Source organism: Sturnira hondurensis, unplaced genomic scaffold (assembly GCF_014824575.4).
Source record: "Sturnira hondurensis isolate 20B ecotype Veracruz unplaced genomic scaffold, ASM1482457v3 Scaffold0022707, whole genome shotgun sequence".
NCBI lineage: Eukaryota > Metazoa > Chordata > Mammalia > Chiroptera > Phyllostomidae > Sturnira > Sturnira hondurensis.
Genome location: NW_028095338.1, coordinates 2930051 through 2947459, shown reverse-complemented (window position 1 = coordinate 2947459; position 17409 = coordinate 2930051). Strand labels below are relative to the sequence as shown.

General features: G+C 45.5%; 1 protein-coding gene across 1 annotated transcript in view; it reads left to right on the top strand.

Annotated features, from left to right (window-relative positions):
* The window catches only part of MANBA (mannosidase beta), a gene marked incomplete at its 5' end in the record, with an annotated part of 35508 nt that extends 27798 nt beyond the window's left edge, over nucleotides 1-7710 (top strand). The window contains 3 exons of the mRNA XM_037036251.1: nucleotides 245-387; nucleotides 1218-1475; nucleotides 6800-7710. Coding sequence (XP_036892146.1) covers nucleotides 245-387; nucleotides 1218-1475; nucleotides 6800-7024 — 626 coding nt within the window. The remainder of the gene's footprint in view (nucleotides 1-244; nucleotides 388-1217; nucleotides 1476-6799) is intronic.
* Between the last annotated feature and the right edge of the window lie 9699 nt (nucleotides 7711-17409).

Below are 17409 nucleotides of genomic sequence, written 5' to 3'. Positions count from 1 at the left end.
CTGCTTGAGCCTCCGTTTCCTCATTTGAAAAGTGAGGTGTTAATGTACGGCCTCACCCAGAGGTGGGGGTAGGATGAGGTCTGGCCCCAAATGCTCAGAGCCCTCAACGAACGTGGGTTCCCGACTTTGCTGTGTCTCCCTTCCACATTCAGTCCCCAGAATCACGACAAATCACAGCCGGGCCAGGAGGACAATGAGCGACTGCTTGATCCTGCCCGCTCCTAACTTTCCTGACTATTTTTAGAGTACGGAGGGAAGTGGAAAATGCTTCATTACTTTGCTCGGCGTTTCTTCGCCCCACTGTTGCCCGTGGGTTTTGAGGATAAAGGCGTGTTTTTCGTCTATGGAGTGTCAGACCTTCACTCGGACCTCAGCGTGATGCTCACTGTAAGTTACTTGGACTTTCTCTCTGTGAAAGAGAAGTTTAGATTATTTCTGTAGTTATTTGGTTCTATTTCTCTTGGGAAAGAGAAATTAATTTATGTCAAATGTCTGTAACAGAAAATGTCCTCGGAGTCAAAATACCTGTATTCAGGGTAAAACTGCCATTTAGTCAGTGACCTTAAGCTTTAATGTCTTGGTGATTCAGTTTCCTTATCTGTAAAATGACACCAGCCTATCTTCGTAAAGGCTTTCTATGGGTAGTGAATAAAAGACTTAGATGAAAGTGGATTATAAACTGTAAAGTGTCACTTAAATGAAAGGTTCTTTATAATCATGGAAAGCAGGAAGTAGCCTAAACTTTATTAAAAACAAATCATTAAAAATGACATGTTAGAGTGTAAGTCAGTAAAAGTATTCAGAATACCTATGTGGAAAAATAGACTGGGATGGAAAACAATGCTCGGTAAAAAGAGAGTAGAAACTCAGGTCTTGGGTGGCTACAGTTTGGAGGACACTGAGCCTAGATCACGTTTATGGAGTAATGACGATGCCTGGGGTCCCGTGCCTCCGCAGATTACTGTATCCCATCTCACAACAGCCTGTGAAGTTAGTGCTGTTGCTCGTCTCCTGTTACGAAGAAACGGAGACTTTGAGAACCCGGGGAACTTGCTTAGTTACATAACTGGTACTTGGTGGGGCTGAAGTTAATCCCCGTTTTCATAGTCTCTTAACAGTCCTGCTATTCCGAATTTCCTCAGTTATTATCACTATTATTGTCTAAAAATACAGCCCCCCAAGAATGTGTGTTTTTGCTCTGTCTCATTTCTGTGCAGGTGAGAGTCCACGCGTGGAGTTCCTTGGAGCCTCTGTGCTCTCGCCGGACCCAGCACCTTGTGGTGAAAGCAGGGGAGGCCGTTCTCCTCTATCAGGAGCGGGTTTCTGAACTGCTGAGGAGATGTGGGACTTGTACACGGCAGAGCTGCGTGGTTTCCTTTTACCTGTCAGCCGACAGCAGGCTCTCGAGCCCAGCCAACTATCACTTCCTGTCTTCCCTGAAGGAGGCCGTGGGGCTCCGCAAGGCACACATCTCTGTAAGCACCTGTCGGCTGTAGCTGTGTGGAACAGTCCTGCTTCTGGGAAGCCACACTGCGTCATGCTTTTTGGAAAAATTTTCCTTGGAACTGAGTTCACCCAAGGCCTGGGGAATTTTGGCTCCTTCCCACTGGAAGCAAAGGCCAGATGATTTTTATTTCTAATTGAGCATTTGTTAACATTTTTGGTTTCTGCTACCCCTGCTGCCCCATCACTCCCCCCTCATGGGGCTTATGCAGTGGGGGGAGAGGCATCGGGGTCCTCAGCACAGATCCCCTGCCACCAGGTCCCATATTCTGTCCTGGGGGTTTGAGGGTACCAACCCTGAAGTATGATTTTTGATCTGAGACACATTCTAACTCATAGGGAATTTTTATGAGTTTATTTGAGTCAAACTGATGGCACATGCTGGGGAGCAAGATCTGAAATGCTCCAGGGAATCACAGTTTTTTGGCTTCTTTTATGCATTTGAAATTAAGGAGGGAACACAAGGAAGATCCCAGGAAGGTGGGAGGAAGCAGTGCAGAGATCGGATTATGGGATAGTTAACAAGATTACCTACTGTTTTGAAGGCTAATACCCCTTTCCAGGGCCATTGCTTCTGGTGTTTCAGGGGTGTGTTAACCTAGATGCACAGCCACAGTGGATAGGCCTTACTTAGGGCAAAGACAAACCTTTTGCTAAAGAACTCATATGCCTGCAGCTGGCCTACCCACTATGATCTGCCCAGTCAGGAATTTATGATCGGATCACCCTGTGAGGTTACTTTCCATAGAACCTTCTTTTTTTCTTTTCCTTTTTAATATATTTTATTGATAATGTTATTGCAAGTGTCCCCAGTTTTCCCCCTTTGCCCTTCTCTGCCTGGTACCCTCATTCCCTTCAGCAGTCCTCCCCCTTACTTACCGTACAGGGGTCATGCATATAAGTTCCTTGGCTTCTCCCTTTCCTATACTGTTCTTAACTTCCCCCTGTCTATTTTATAGCTACCAATTTGTGCTTCTTAATCCCCACACCCTTTCCTTCGTTCTCCCTTTTCCCCTCTCAGTTGATAACCCTTCATGTGGTTTCCATATCTATGATTCTGTTCCCGTCTGGTTGTTTGTTTAGTTTTTTTAGGTTCAGCTGTTGGTAGTTGTGGATGTGTTGCCATTTTAATGTTTATAGTTTTTTTATCTTCTTTTTCTTAAATAAATCCATTTAACATTTCATGTAATAATGGCTTAGTGATGATGCACCCCTTTAACTTGACCTTATCTGGGAAGCACTTTATCTGCCCTTCCATTCTAAAGGATAGCTTTGCTGGAAAAAGTAATCTTGGATGTAGGTCCTTGCTTTTCATGACTTCAAATACTTCTTGCCTACAAAGTTTCTTTTTTTAAAAAAATATTTTATTTATTTATCTTTAGAGGGGAAGGGAAGGAGAGAGGAAGAGAAACATCAATGTATGGTTGCTTCTCTTGCATCCCCTGCTAGGAACTGGCCCTTGCCGGCAATTGGCCTGCAACCCAGGCATGTGCCCTGACTGGGAATCGAACCGCGATTGCCTGGTTTGCAGGCCTGAGCTCAATCCACTGCGCTACACCAGCCAGGGCCCTACAAAGTTTCTTTTGAGGAATCAGCTGATATACTTATAGAAACTCCTTGTAGGTAACTATCTGCTTTTCTCTTCCTGCTTTTAAGATTCTTTATCTTTAACCTTTGGCATTTTAATTATGCTGTGCCTTGGTGTGGTTCTCTTTGAGTCTAGCTTGTTTGGGACCTTCTGTGCTTCCTGGACTTGTATGTCTGTCTCCTTCACCAAATTAGGGAAGTTTAATATCACTTTTTCCAAATAAGTTTTCAGTTTCTGGCTCTTCCTCCTCTCCTTCTGCATCCCTATGATTTGGATGTTGGTACATTTGGAGATGTCCCAGAAGCACCTAAAACTTTCCTCATTTTTTTGAATTCCTTTTTCTTCTTGCTGTTCTGATTGAATGTTTATTTCTTCTTTATGTTCCAAAACATTGATTTGAATACTGGCTTCATCGCCTCCACTGTTGGTTCCCTGTGGATTTTTCTTTATTTCACTTAGTGTAACCTTCATGTCTTCCTGGATCTTTTTTATTTTGTTGCCATACTCAATGAGTTCTTTGAGTATGCTGATCACCAGTGTTTGGGACTCTGTATCTTATAGGTTGGTTATCTCCACTTCGTTTAGTTCTTTTTCTGGAGAGTTTTGATTTGTTCTCTCATTTGGGCCATATTCCTTTGTCTCCTCAATTTGTCAGCCTCCTTGTGTTTGTTTTTGTGTATTAGGTAGAGCTGCTTTGACTCCCTGTCTTAGTAGTGTGGCCTGTTGTAGAAAAGGCACTTATAAATTGTGTGGGGTGGAGCCTTAGGTACTCAGCAGGGTAAGGCAACCTGCTTCACTGCTTTGTGGCTTTGTGTCGGGAGAGGGCTCGGAGGAGGGACAGTGCCGCTCTCTGCCTTCTGGAGGTTTGTCTGGCACTTGCCCTTTGTGACTGGGGCCTTTCCAGCCATTGCCCTGCTGTTGAGTCCCAGAGGGGGTGGATCTGTGTACGTTTTTAAGCCCACACAGGCCCTTTAAGCGGAGTCTCCTGAAAATCCAGCAGTTTTGTCCACTGCTCCAACTCTCACTGGATTTTACAGCCAGCAGTTATGGGATTTACCTTCCTGGTATTGGAACCCTGGGCTGGGCAGTCTGGTTTGGGTCTTGGATCGCTCGCTCCCAAGGTGTCCCTCCCGATTTTTATCTATCGCACATGAATGTGGGATTGTCTGCTCTACCACTACCACCTCTCCGTGCCACACCTCATCTCTCTGCCTCTCCACCCCTCCTACCTGTCCGGATGGATGTGACTCCTTTGAATCCTTGGTTGTCAGACTTGCATACAGCTCGATTTTCTGACTGTTCTGGGTGTTATGTGTCTTGAGGGCTAGTCGTAATTCTTTCTGTGGTTGCATGAGGAGGCAAAGTGTCCTCACCTACCTTTGCCTGCACCTCCGTCTTGACTGGAAGTTTGTTGTTTTAAATAATTCAGAAGCATACCTTTATCTCAAAACCAAAATAGATCATTGGTTTATTATAAAAGGATATAACTGAGGAACAGCCAGGTGGAAGAGATACATAGGGTAAGGTGTGGGAAAGGACGTGGAGCTTCTATGCTCACTGCCACTCCCTCGGAGCCTCCACGTGTTCACCAGTCCGGAAGCAGAACGCTGTTCTAAAATCCACATTATTATCTGCCCACAAGTGAGCCAAGGAGTCTGGAGGACTGAGTACCAGGCTCGAGGAGGCACCGGGGCCAGGAAAAGCACTCTACGTTTGAGATTTAAGTAGAGTCTATTAATCTTTAAAATCCTCACCCTATTCTCTTTAATTTATTGCTTAAATTACCAAATCTCTTTGTGATTTCCAAGAAAAAATGAGAGGATCAAGATGTGTCGCACAAATTGTGCAGCTGGGGAATTTGGAATCTCTTCAGTTGATTGAAAACCCTTCCCTCCTTTTCCTCCTGCACGTAGTGATTGCAAATATTTTTCTGGAAAGATTCATTCTCTAGTTTTGGTGGCTTTTACATCTGTTTTACCCTGGATTTCATGGAGAAGGCTCAGGTGAGAGGATTTTCTAAATTTACTTTAGCAGTAAGCATGTGAAAACTCGTAATCCTTGATTTGAAAACATGTATCTTCTTTTCCAATTAATAATGGAATATTCATGTAACGAGATCTAAGGTACCTGTAGCAACTGACACAGAACAGATAGGAAGGAAATGACATATTTATAGTGTAGTTTCTCTCCAGAAATGAAAAAAACTGAAACAAAAGTATGCAGCAGGCTAGAGTTAGGATACTGAAACCATTTTTCCCCCTCTTTTCTTTGCTAATCCTTCACTACCTTGGGATAATTTGGGTGGGAGAGAAGCAGGACTTTTATTTTCCCTACCTCATTTGTATGTCAGGGAGACTTACACTTCCTAAAGGAATATAATAATAATACTAACAACCACAACAGCAGCAACAACAACGATAAAACATTTACTGCAGGCTTAACAGAGACCAGGCACTTGTCTGGTCCTGTCCCCTGGTGGATGCCAGAAATCTGTTCTGCGTGCCTCCCCGAAGCCAGGGTGTAAGGTTGAGCCCCAGGCTCTGCAGGCAGATATACAGAATGAGATTTCCAATGGGAAGAAGGCAACAAGAGTGAGCAGGTGCCAGAGGGCCTTCTGGCCTTGGCCCAGGCACAGCGGTGGCTGGGGCCTCCTTGGCAGCCTTGCAGGCTTCCCGGGGCCAGCCGTGTGAATTGCATGATGCAACTGCTTTACGGTCTTCACCCGAACAGCTGGTGACTGATGTGGGAATTTGACATCTAGCTTCAAGACTGAATCTCTGACCCTCTGACAGCTATATACTATATGTAATTTTCTTTTCCGCTTCTATTGAAGTAGGTTGCTTCATTGTTTATAGCTCAGAGCTCTGAGTGGTGATCAAACAAGTGTGTAAGGCTAACTTTATGTATAGTAAATATTTCCCTTTGACAGTCTTTATGCCACACGTAACATGTAATGGCAGACCTACTGTGTGGCATGTATCCATGCTGAGGCCTTGTGTTTCATGATAAACACAGAGCTTTAAAAACCAATCCACATTCTCTGAGAGGCTTGCAAACCCCTCCCCTTCACGGCTGAGCTGAGCTTCACTCCGTGCACGTGCTGGTCCGCTAATGAATGATAGGATTTAAACCGTGCTCTCCTGTGCTGGTGCTGTGTGGGGTTCACACGTCTGAAAAGTGCTCATGATGTGCCTTCCCGGTGCTGTGTAATAAGAAAGAGAAAGCTCCAATGCTAGAGCCTTTGTAAATGCCTGGCAGGCTGCTGTGTAGATTTCTGGGTCTTTCCAGAGGAAGAGGAGGTGGGCACCATGGTTGTGCTCTGCAGCTGGCTCCCACCGTATCCCTTGTAAGTCCGTCATTCACCCGCCCAGCAGTTATGCAGAAATGTTCCTTTCTTGATGATACTCTGAGAAAAACTAAAAGAGAGAAAGCTTTGAGCTTCATGTGAAATAGTCTTTTTAATAATAAGAGACTACATATTTCTGCAGCTGGTTTGAGATTACTTTTGGTCATTTCCCACCACCTTAAACAATTTCAATGTATTTTTTAGTATATGACAGTGTGTGGAGTATATGTTAGCCAGCGGCAGAAGCAAAGGTGTAGGAAATATACTCTAATGTTAGGCCCACATAAGCGTTCTCATAGGCTCTGAATGTGGAACAGAGAGCTCTTTCCTCACCCATCACTTCATTTATCTTTTACTTCCAGGCCACCATCTCTCAGCAAGAGGACACATTTGTTTTTGATCTGGAAACCTCGGCTGTGGCTCCCTTTGTTTGGTTGGACGTGGGGAGTGTCCCAGGGAGATTCAGTGACAACGGCTTCCTCATGACTGGGAAGACACAGACTATATTATTTTACCCTTGGAGACCCACTAGCAAGAGTGAATTAGAGCAATCTTTTCAAGTGACTTCTTTGACTGATATTTACTGAGAGAATCCGGGTTATACTCTCAGTGGATATCAAAATAAAGCATTTCTAAGGCACCATGTGGCACCCAGAGCTGCAGGCAACCAGAGACGAGCTGAAGAAGCTGGAGGCAGGCATCCGATTTATCACTCGGTGGAGCGTGTACACTCAGCTTTGTGGGGAAGGCTGTTCCCTTGGGGGGGCAGGCGTCCTCCAGCAAGACTGTGCTGGGGGTTCTGTGGTCTGTGCCGGGACTGTGTTTTTCAGGTCTTCCCGTCAGCTCTACCACCACACGCACCAGTTACAACCCAGCCGTCTCCCACTACCCAGAAGAGCATGTGCACACAGGTAGCCCTCTCGGGAAGCGCGGGAACGTGCCTGCAGGCCTTGGATGTGGCTCAACCCACTTAGCTTTTCAATGGGAAGGAATTAGATTCAGACTTTGGACCCTGGCGCAAAGTGACACTCTTTTTAGCTTGGGTTTAAATCATTTTACAGATATTGATGAATGATAACAGGCTATAAAATTACTTTACTACAAATGATCATGTTCATAAAATCACACTGAGAGTAAAGCAAATGGGGCAAAATGTTAATAAGTACCAATCTGAGAGGGTGTGTAGGAATGTTTTTGTGCTGCTTTTGCAACTTCCTGTAAATTTGAAATCATATCAAAAATGAAAATTTACATAAATTACATTGACAACTTGGTATTTTATCTGTGGCTTACTTAATCATCCCATGAATATTCAATTGTGCCAGTACTGTGCTGGGCATTAATTGACATTAACTCATATCAACCAAGGTTTTATTCTGGTTGATAAACCAGAATTTGAAGAATTTGAAGAATCTGATCAAGAGATATGAGGCGTTTTCTCTGGGAAGAATTATAGAGTTGGTTACAGAATGGGCCAGCAATGAAAGTTGGGCTTTAAAATTACATAATAGTTTTCATTTTAAAACTGAGAAGTTTGAGGCATGTTTCAGTAACTAAAAGTAAATATATATATGTAGATAATCCAGGCATTTTGTTCAGTATCTAAAATAATCCAGGCATTTTGTTCCTCATGTTATGAGTTATCTCAGTATAGATATATATAAAACTTATGAGAGACTGGTACTTAGGGATGTAACTTGGAAGATTCTTAGTCGATAAAGATTATATCGTTTTCTTGTCACCGTTGAAAGTCCTGTTTTATCAAACTGTTGCTGGGGGACAGGAGGATACTTTTCTCCATAAAACTAGAGAATATTTGCTATCAGAGAGATGCAAATTAAAACCACAATGAGATACCACTTTACATCAGTTAGAATGGCCATCATAAACAAAGCAACAAACAACAAATGTTGGAGAGGTTGTGGGGAAAAGGGGGCCCTAGTTCACTGTTGGTGGGATTGCAGACTGGTACAACCACTATGGAAAACAGTTTGAAATTTTCTCAGAAAACTAAAAATGAATCTGCCTTTTGACCCAGCAATTCCACTGCTGGGATTATATCCTAAGAACCCTGAAACACCAATCCAAATGAACCTATGCACCCCAGTGTTCATAGCAGCACAATTTACAATAGCCAAACATTGGAAGCAACCTAGGTGCCCATCAGTAAATGAATGGATCAAAAAACTAGGATACATTTACGCAATGGAATTCTATGCAGCAGAAAGAATGAAGGAGCTCCTACCCTTTGCAACAGCATGAATGGAACTGGAGAGCATTATGCTGAGTGAAATAAGCCAGGCAGTGATAGACAAATACCATATGATATCACCTTTAACAGGAAGCTAAAAAACAAAACAAACAAGCAAGCAAAATATAACCAAAGACACTGAAATAGAGAATAGGCTGAGGGGAGGGAATTTCAGGGGAAAGGGGTAAGATTTACAGCAACAAGTATAAAGGACACATGGACAAAAACTAAGGGGGGTGAAAATGGGAGGGAGGTGGGGAGCACTGGGTGGGTGGGCCGTGGGTGGGCTGGGATGGGAGTAAAAGACAGAAAACTGTACTTGAACAATAATTAAATAAATTAAACAAACAAACAAAAAAACTAGAGAATATTCTATGCCCCGTGCCTTGTGAGGCTTTGAAGTTGTTGGGCCAAAATTTATATCACAATTCTGCCCTATCTAGCTCTGTGACCTTGATCAAGTTATTTGACTTCTGTGTTTAGTTTTCTCATAGTACAATGGGAATAATGGCACTCACTGTGTAAGTTTGTTTTGAAGTTAAATAAGATAAGTTAAAACTTGGGCTGAAGGGCTGGGCTCAAGTGCTGGCGTTCAGTGAGGGCTCTTTGTGTGGAAGCCCCACCCTGGAGTGCGACCTTGTTGTCTTGGAGGTGGCAGGGCTTCCAGAATCCAGGTTCCAGGGCTTATTGGCTGTGTGACCTTGGGCCACCTCTTGCCCTTCTGGACTTCAGTCTTCTCATCTGTAAAAACAGAACCTCTAACTTTGAAAGGGAGGACTAAACAGGGTCTGGAACAAAATAAATGCTGAGTAAACGGTGGTTGCACTGTTTTGATGTCACGATCACTGTCAGTCAGCACAGAAACAATAGCAAAAAATGAAACCAATAAGAAAAGCAAATGTCTNTGTGTGACCTTGGGCCACCTCTTGCCCTTCTGGACTTCAGTCTTCTCATCTGTAAAAACAGAACCTCTAACTTTGAAAGGGAGGACTAAACAGGGTCTGGAACAAAATAAATGCTGAGTAAACGGTGGTTGCACTGTTTTGATGTCACGATCACTGTCAGCACAGAAACAATAGCAAAAAATGAAACCAATAAGAAAAGCAAATGTCTTAAATTTTTTAAGACCAGAAAAAGTTATCAGAGAAGAATGCTTTAAAAAAAAATTCTCACCTGAGAATATGTTCACTGATTGTAGACAGAGAGGAGGGGAGATAGAAACACCGATGTGAGAAAGAAACGTTAACCTGATGCCTCTTGTATATGCTCGAACCAGGGACCAAACCCTCAAACGTTTGGTGTACGGGATGACATTCCAGCCAGCGGAGGCACCCAGGCAGGGTGAGAAGAATGAATTTTTAAAGGAAGAATAAATTAATAAATGGGCATAAGTATATGCCTGCAACGATTTGTAAAAAGAGATAGACGGGCTGTATACACATTTCTGTAGGGGAATAGTAACATCCAGAACGTCCTTCCATAGTTCCTGTGTGGCTCTGTGGTTAGCCATGGCCACCGTTTCAATGGATTTATTTTGTTGCATTTACTGGGATAGAGTCTAATGTACTTACTCTTGGCTTCGGATTTCTGTTAGTGGTTATGTTAATAGAGAGATTGGAGAGAAGGGAGCCAGGTCCTTCTGCTGTGCTGATTGCAAAGCACTTTCCAGAGAGTGAGAAGAGAGGTCAGTTCACAGGATTACATCTTCCTATTTTAGAATGAAGAGAACAATAAAAATGGTAATTTTCTCATTCACATTCACTGTATCTCTTCTTAGTTTTTGTCTTACTTGACTTTTTATTGTGAGGGGATTTCAAAGCATGGGAAGTCAGTTGGAAAATCAATAGGAAGGTTTTGTCCCCCGGTGTAATGAAAGGGAACTGGAGTGTGGAGACATGAGGCTTGCTCCCTGGGCATTCCTGAAGTGACACAGGAATGTTCTCTTGGATTATCTCTGGCTCTCGGATATGAAAGTTATTCCTCAGCTTGGTAAGATTAAGGGAGGGAAAAAAATAGGCATTGTTTGTGTGGGAAATTCAAAGCATTTAAAAATACCCCTAGAGTCTACCTGGACTGTGAACATAATCTTATCAATTCAGTAAACACATAAAATGAGAAGGGTTGTGCAGAAAAGGTATTTAGTATTGTCTACAAGCCACTGGGGGAATTATTGTTTTCTAATTGACTTACTGGAGGATATGAACCAGCACGATGTTGTACAAAACCCTAAAAGTCACAGACAAAACTGGTGTCCAGACACATTTATATTTTGACTATAAAGATTCTTTAAGCACCACCTGCTGTGGCTCAGTGGACTGAGTGCCAGCCTGTGAGCCAGAGTCACTGGTTTGATTCCCAGTCAGGGCACATGCCTGGGTTGTGGGCCAGGTCCCCAGTAGGGGGCACATGAGAGGTGTGCCCTCTCTTTCTCTCTCCCTTCCCCTCTCTAAAAATAAATAAAAAATTTTTTTAAATGAAAAAAAAAAAAGACTGTTTAACTTAAGAATGTATTCACACATTCACCAAGCACTTATTGAGGGCCACCCTGAGGAGGCGTTGTTGTGTCATGGGGGGAATGGCAATGAAAAAAGAGACAAGTCTCTGCTCTCGTGGACTGTCCATTATGTGGGGAGGCAGACAATAAGCAAGTAAACAAATAAGGCCATGTCAGCTGGTGACAAATACTGTAAGATTTATGTGACAGTTAGATGAAGCCATCTTTTTCACACTTTGGGAAAAGGTTTTGAAAGTTTAGGAGAAAATATGTGTGTATTTTTTCAGTTGAGAAAGGAGTTGTGGAAGACCTTTGCTGTGATTAATGTGTAAGGAAGGAAAAACACAAGACTGGCTCGTGAGCTAGGCTGTGCTCTGAGCTGGTGATCCATACACTGAGTGTGGGCTAATCTGCCAAGTCAGCCTGGAGCCTGTGAGTAGGGGCCAAACAGTGAACGGCTGTGCAGGAACAAGGGCCCTGCACGGTTGTCTCATGTGTTACAGGCACCCCTTCTTATTTCTGTTGACATGGGTTAGTGAATCCCGCCCTGAAGGAGATATTTGCAACACTAACACGGACTAACCCCTTAGGTCGGGTCCCAGCCTTTTCACGGGACTTACTGAGCTCCAGCTACGGGCTTGGAGATCAGACAGAGCTGGGCCTTTGGGAGGCAGTGTGGTGCCTGGGTTTTCTGTCAGCCCAGGGACGCCTGGTCATCCACATCACCGTGCTTTGATGTCTTGGTGGTGTCTCCAGTGAGGAGGGCTCTGGAGGCCCGACCTGCCGGGGATGGGGGGGTGCTGCTGTTTTTTATGGGAATGGCCAGAACCAGGTCATTGGCATGCTTCCCTATCCACGTTTGGTGCTTGAACTAAAAAGTTCTTGACTCGTCAACCTTGCAAATACAATGAATGAGATTTTGCCACAGATCCAAGTTGTGCGTGTGTGTTTGTGTACACACATGAGAGCCACATGCAGTGCCGTGGCCACAGGCTAATCCCCTGATACTGAACCTCCAATATGCAAGTTTGGCTGCACCACCTACACAACTTGAAAGGATCACTCAACCTCTGGGGTTAATAGCAACTATCTCATAGGGTGGTTAGGATTAAATGAGGTAAAGGATGAACAATGCCCAGGATGGGTAAATGGATAGTCAGTGCCAGCTTATAATTATTATTCCAGCCTAAGGTTGGCAGTGGCTGGAATGATCAGGCCGAGGAGTCTTAACATTTTCCTCACCAGCCTGAGTTGGAGGAGAACAATTCAGGCAGAGAGCAGAAGCTTCTCATTCCCCCTTTTTGTAAGCCTCTTTCCAATTTCACTGAATCGAAAATGTTGAGCAGGGAGACCCATGCCAGCAGCTGGGTGGCTGTGCAGAGTTGTGCTTCTCCAGCAGAGGCCTCTTGTGCACAGGAAATGAGGCTGGTGGCTGGTGGCTGGGCTGCCCTGAGCAAGGACACTGGTTCCAGGAGGCTCCCCAGCAGGAAGTGCGTGGGTGGGGGGGAGTCAGTCTAAGGAAGAGCTTGCAGGGCCTCCACTCCCATTCCACTCCCTCTGCCTTCAGGGAGCTGGGTGCCAATGCGCTGCAATGCGAATCTTTCTTGAAAGACAGGGAGGAGTGAGGGCAAAAGTCGAACGGTGGGTAAGAGAGACAGAGAAGGGGAGAAAGAGAAAGGGAAAGAGAGACTGAGAGAGAGAATGGTGGGGGTGGGGGGAGGGTGGGCAGAGAAAAGAGAGAGAGAGAGGAAGACAGCAGGTGTGCTCTGGAGCTCCGGTTTCCCCTGAGGCTCCAGCGAGACTGCTCACCAGGGTCAGACCTGCACGGCAAGATTTTCTGCTCTCTGTCTGCATTTACTTCCCTTTCCTTCCAGTATTGCTGCCTTGGCAAAAGGGTGGCATCTGAGTGACTTTTAATCCTACTTAATTACAACAGATCTATGAAAACTTACCGTAAAGCCTCCAGACTGAATGATTGGCGGGGCAGGAGTCAGATGTGCCTTCACAGACACGGACAGGAACAGAGCAATAAGGAGAAAGGCTGAGACTGAGTCAGTGCGTGATTCAAGAAAGGAATGACAGTCTGGTGATGAGGAGGGTGTGGTGGAGGTGTTTGCCCCTCCTGGCAAGGTCGCTTCCCTCTAAGGGTTGGCCATACGGGCATGGTGGTGACTCACTGCCGGCACATACTTTCCTGAAAGTTTAAACGTGGAATCTCTGCCTCTCAGAGTGGTCTCTGGTCCACGTGCGGTGTGCATATGCCCAGCATCACTCAGATGGGCCTTCGGCAGGGTAGGAGGGCCGTCAGGCCAAATGGTGGCTGAGACCTTCCCAGATCAGCTCTGGGAAGGAGAAGACGGCAAGGGCTGCTTTGGCATCAGGCTGAGTGACCGTTTGTCTACGAGAACATGAGTACTACCTTGGCATGTGCATCTCCTCATGGGGGGAGGTGAAGTAACCCTGGGGCTGTCGTCCAGGGCAGTGACGGGACAGGGGCCAACGCTGCACATAAAGGAGACTGGAGTGGTTCTCTGGGGCTGTCCGGCCCCTGTGCAGGCCCTGGCCTGGAGCTGTGGTGTGGGGCTGGTGTTCCCACGAGGTGATTTCTGGTCTTGTGGCCTTGGGCCAGGCCAAATTCCACCGGGAGCTGGACTCCGCTCTGACACTCATGGGAGCAGGCTGGAAGCCCTGGCTTGAACAGCTGGGGAGAATGGGGCAGAGTGTGGGGGGAAAAAGCAGCTGAGTGCCCCAAAGCAAGAGGAGGAGAATTCGGCCGGAAGGAGAAGGGTGGGAAGAGGAAAGCCATCAGGATGCTCTTGGCTGCTCCCAGGAGTTCACGGGGACTGCTGCAGCGGGGCCGTGTGGGATGCTGGCTTCCTGCTGCTGTGCCAGCCTTCCCTCTGCTGGGCATGTCTGTGACCAGCCCCTCTGGAACCACCATGGGCTGTGGAGCACTGTGCCCACGAGCACTGGGTGAGCACTGAAGGTGGAGTCCAGCCCTCTTTAAACTACACCAGGGCCCTCGGGCCATCAGTAGTTTGTCATTCAGTGGGAAATGTCAGGAGTTAAAACCCCTAGCTGTTTACCTCTGAGATTGTCATGAGACTATGTGAAAATATTTTGTAAATAAAATAATTAATGTGTAGAGGTTTTGTTTTGTTGAGCTTTTTAAATTAAAAATTACAAAAATAAACATTTCAAAAGTGAAAGGGAACATTTACATTTGAACAAGGTGATAAGGTTTTCTGCAAAAGAAAAAAAAAAACTCATGACATGAAGTTTGTCATTTAAATTTCTTAAGCAAAAATAAATTGTGAATGTTTGCCTGAGGAAAGGGAAGTAGGAATGCAAAAAGTTTTGAAATGAAAAAAATCTCTCTTTTTGTCAGAGGATAGACCGAGCCACCAGGTTGCCTGGTGTGCAACCCAGCTCAGCCGTCTCCAGTGGGACGCACCCCTGCCCCTAATTCGCCTCCCGGGCCCCTCTCGCCGTCTGCAGCTGCACCTCTGCTTCCTGGGTCCCCAGAAGGAAACCTGGAAGGAGGAGTTTCCTGAATTCCACGCCGTCTGCCAACCTTCTGGTCTGTGATTAGCTCCCCAGGAACCAATTTCTGCCCCTTTCCCATTCATCTGAAAATTGGGAATCGAAGTCCTACCAGTTCTCTGCAGACCACAGAAAGGTGAACTGGCTTGCCCCTGACCTGCGACGGGCAGGACCTCAAGGGCTGCAGTCCCCTGTGGGCCCCTATGCTAGACTTCCACAAGCCCAGGGTCTCCCGGAAGCTGTAGAGCAGAAGTCTTCTCTGAATCAGTGCAAGGGCCACACGCCTTTGCGGTAACTCCCCCATCTTCCCCATCCAATACCCTTGGTCATCCCAGAGGATTTCCTTAAGAGAAACTGTGACTTTGTCCTTACAATGTAACTTGCACTCTTAAACCTGGGAAATGCTTTTGCCTTTGGTGATGGCCATTTACCGTGATTGCAAATGACTTTCAGAGTGAGTAAATATTTGCATACAAGTTGGAACTAGAAAGAACCTTCAAGTTCGGCCTCCATCATTCAAGTAAGGAATGTGATCTGTGCCAGAGCCTGGAACCTGCTCACCAAAATCAACCCCCCTCCTAATCACGGGAACAAAAGTAGATCACCCCTAAGTGTGGTGTGCGGCTGAAGCTTTTCTCCCCCACGCACTCATTCCTCTACGCTCTTTTGTCCTCTGGCTGATCAGGACCATCACGCCCAGCAAGCCCCCGGGAGCCAAGGGTGGGAGAAGCATGACTGCCAGCCTGCACCCCTTCGTGACGAGGTGGGAGAGAGACACCCTACCCGCCCTGTCCCCTGCAGCGACCGTGGTGCATTGAAACTTGTTACTGGGATCAGTAGATCCTGTGGGTAAGTGCTTTTATGTGCTCAGCTTCCTCCTCTGTAAAAAGATGAAGTTTCTACTTCACAGGGTGTTTGAACAAGTAACGTAGAATAACAAATTAGTCATTGTAGCACCTGGCATGTAATAGATGCACAAGAAATCTTTGTTCTTGGAGGGTCATTGTGATATTTCAATGAAATGATCATTTTGAAAAAAGACACGAACATGCGAAAGCTGGCAGACGGAAGTGAGAAGAAGCCCCTCTATCCTACTCGTTCTAAGAGGCTTGAACAATCGGTGGAACTACTCACTCGTCCAGGGTAGTGGAAGCTGGGTGTTGCAGATGGAATCCATCATAGAGCAGAATGACATTCATTGAATTCCAAGCCCCTCCTCACTATCTCCCCCAACCCCAAAGCCAGCCAATGAACTTGGGAAACCAGTGGACAAACAAGCAAAGCAGTGGGAGTACAGGAAGGACTGTATGAGGAGAAGCTTTCACGTTGTGAGTGCTTTTTAAAAAAGATGGCAGCTGGGATGACTTATTCTGGTGATCTTTAAGATACCGTCCAGCTCCAAGTTCTGTGATCCTTAAGAAAATAAACAGAATTTTACTTTCGTCGTCTCTTGACTCCTGTGCCTCCCAAGCCCATCATTACCTGGGGAAGCACGAATCAGAAAGAAGATTCCCCCCAAAAGCAGAAAATAAGGAGACAGTGATAAAACCAGTGGTCTCCCTCCAGTCTGTGAAAAATTCACGTAAATATTTTATTCTGTGATGAGGGGGAAAAACAAGTCAAGTTAATATTTAAGCATCATATTTCTTTAGTAATACTCTTGGTTCATTTTGGTTGGTGTGTATGTCCATCATCTTTGTACAAATTTGTATGGATTTTTTTCTCTTTTAAAATGTACCATCTTTTCTTCAAAGGGCTTCAGACATCATTAAAGAATAAGCTGTGGAATCAGACCTGGATTTGAATCTTGGGTGAGTTAGTTAATAGTTAGATGTTTCCTCCTTGTAGAATTGGGGTTAAATATGTACCTGATAAGGATGTCTTGAGAATATTAGGAGTCATTAATGCAAAGGAGCATGTAATAAATGCGGTAGGAAAGGAGGGAATGTAATAAATGCGATAGACAGCCTGGGTACTGCAGGGACGCCTGTGAGTAAATGAGCAGCAACGGGGCTTCCTTCTGCCAGAAGACAGACAGCTGATCCTGAGAAAGTCTAGGTTATGCCTGCAGAGTACAGAAACATCAAAAGGCATCAAAAGGAGCCGGAAGTTCGGAGGAAGCTATTTTTGAATGGCTTCCTGCTGGGAGACAAGCTTTCAGGGGAGGTTTGGTTCAGGCCCATTGTAGCTTTCCACCCGAGCTCCTGCATCCCTTCTGGCATCGATCCCCATCTGCTGGTACAAAGTGAAAGGCACCGGCCTCAGAGGCACCTCGGTCACTGTAGCCTTTCCTTCAGAGCACCATGCAGAGGCTCTGGTCAGTGCTGAGATTTAGGAGGAAAAAGAGGAAGCCTCTGGAACTGAACAGAAATGGGGCTTTCTATTAAAAAAAAAGGGAATGTTATTTTTAGTCTCAGCATGAGTTGCTTAGCCGTTCCTCCTGCCTTCAGCTTCTCATAAAGTGACCTTCTGGTATGGGAGCTGTCAGGTTAGAGACCTGGAGAGTGGTAACAATCCACTCTCCACAGCTAGGGCTTGACACCATCTACCATCACTTCACTTGCTCCTGACCTGCCTTCAGGTGGCACCTGCTGAGGGAGTGAGAGGGCAGGTCTGGTTTGAGGCAGTGGCTGGTGGCTGGAATCACCTCTCGTCTGCACTCCCTCAGACATCCGCTGGTTGGT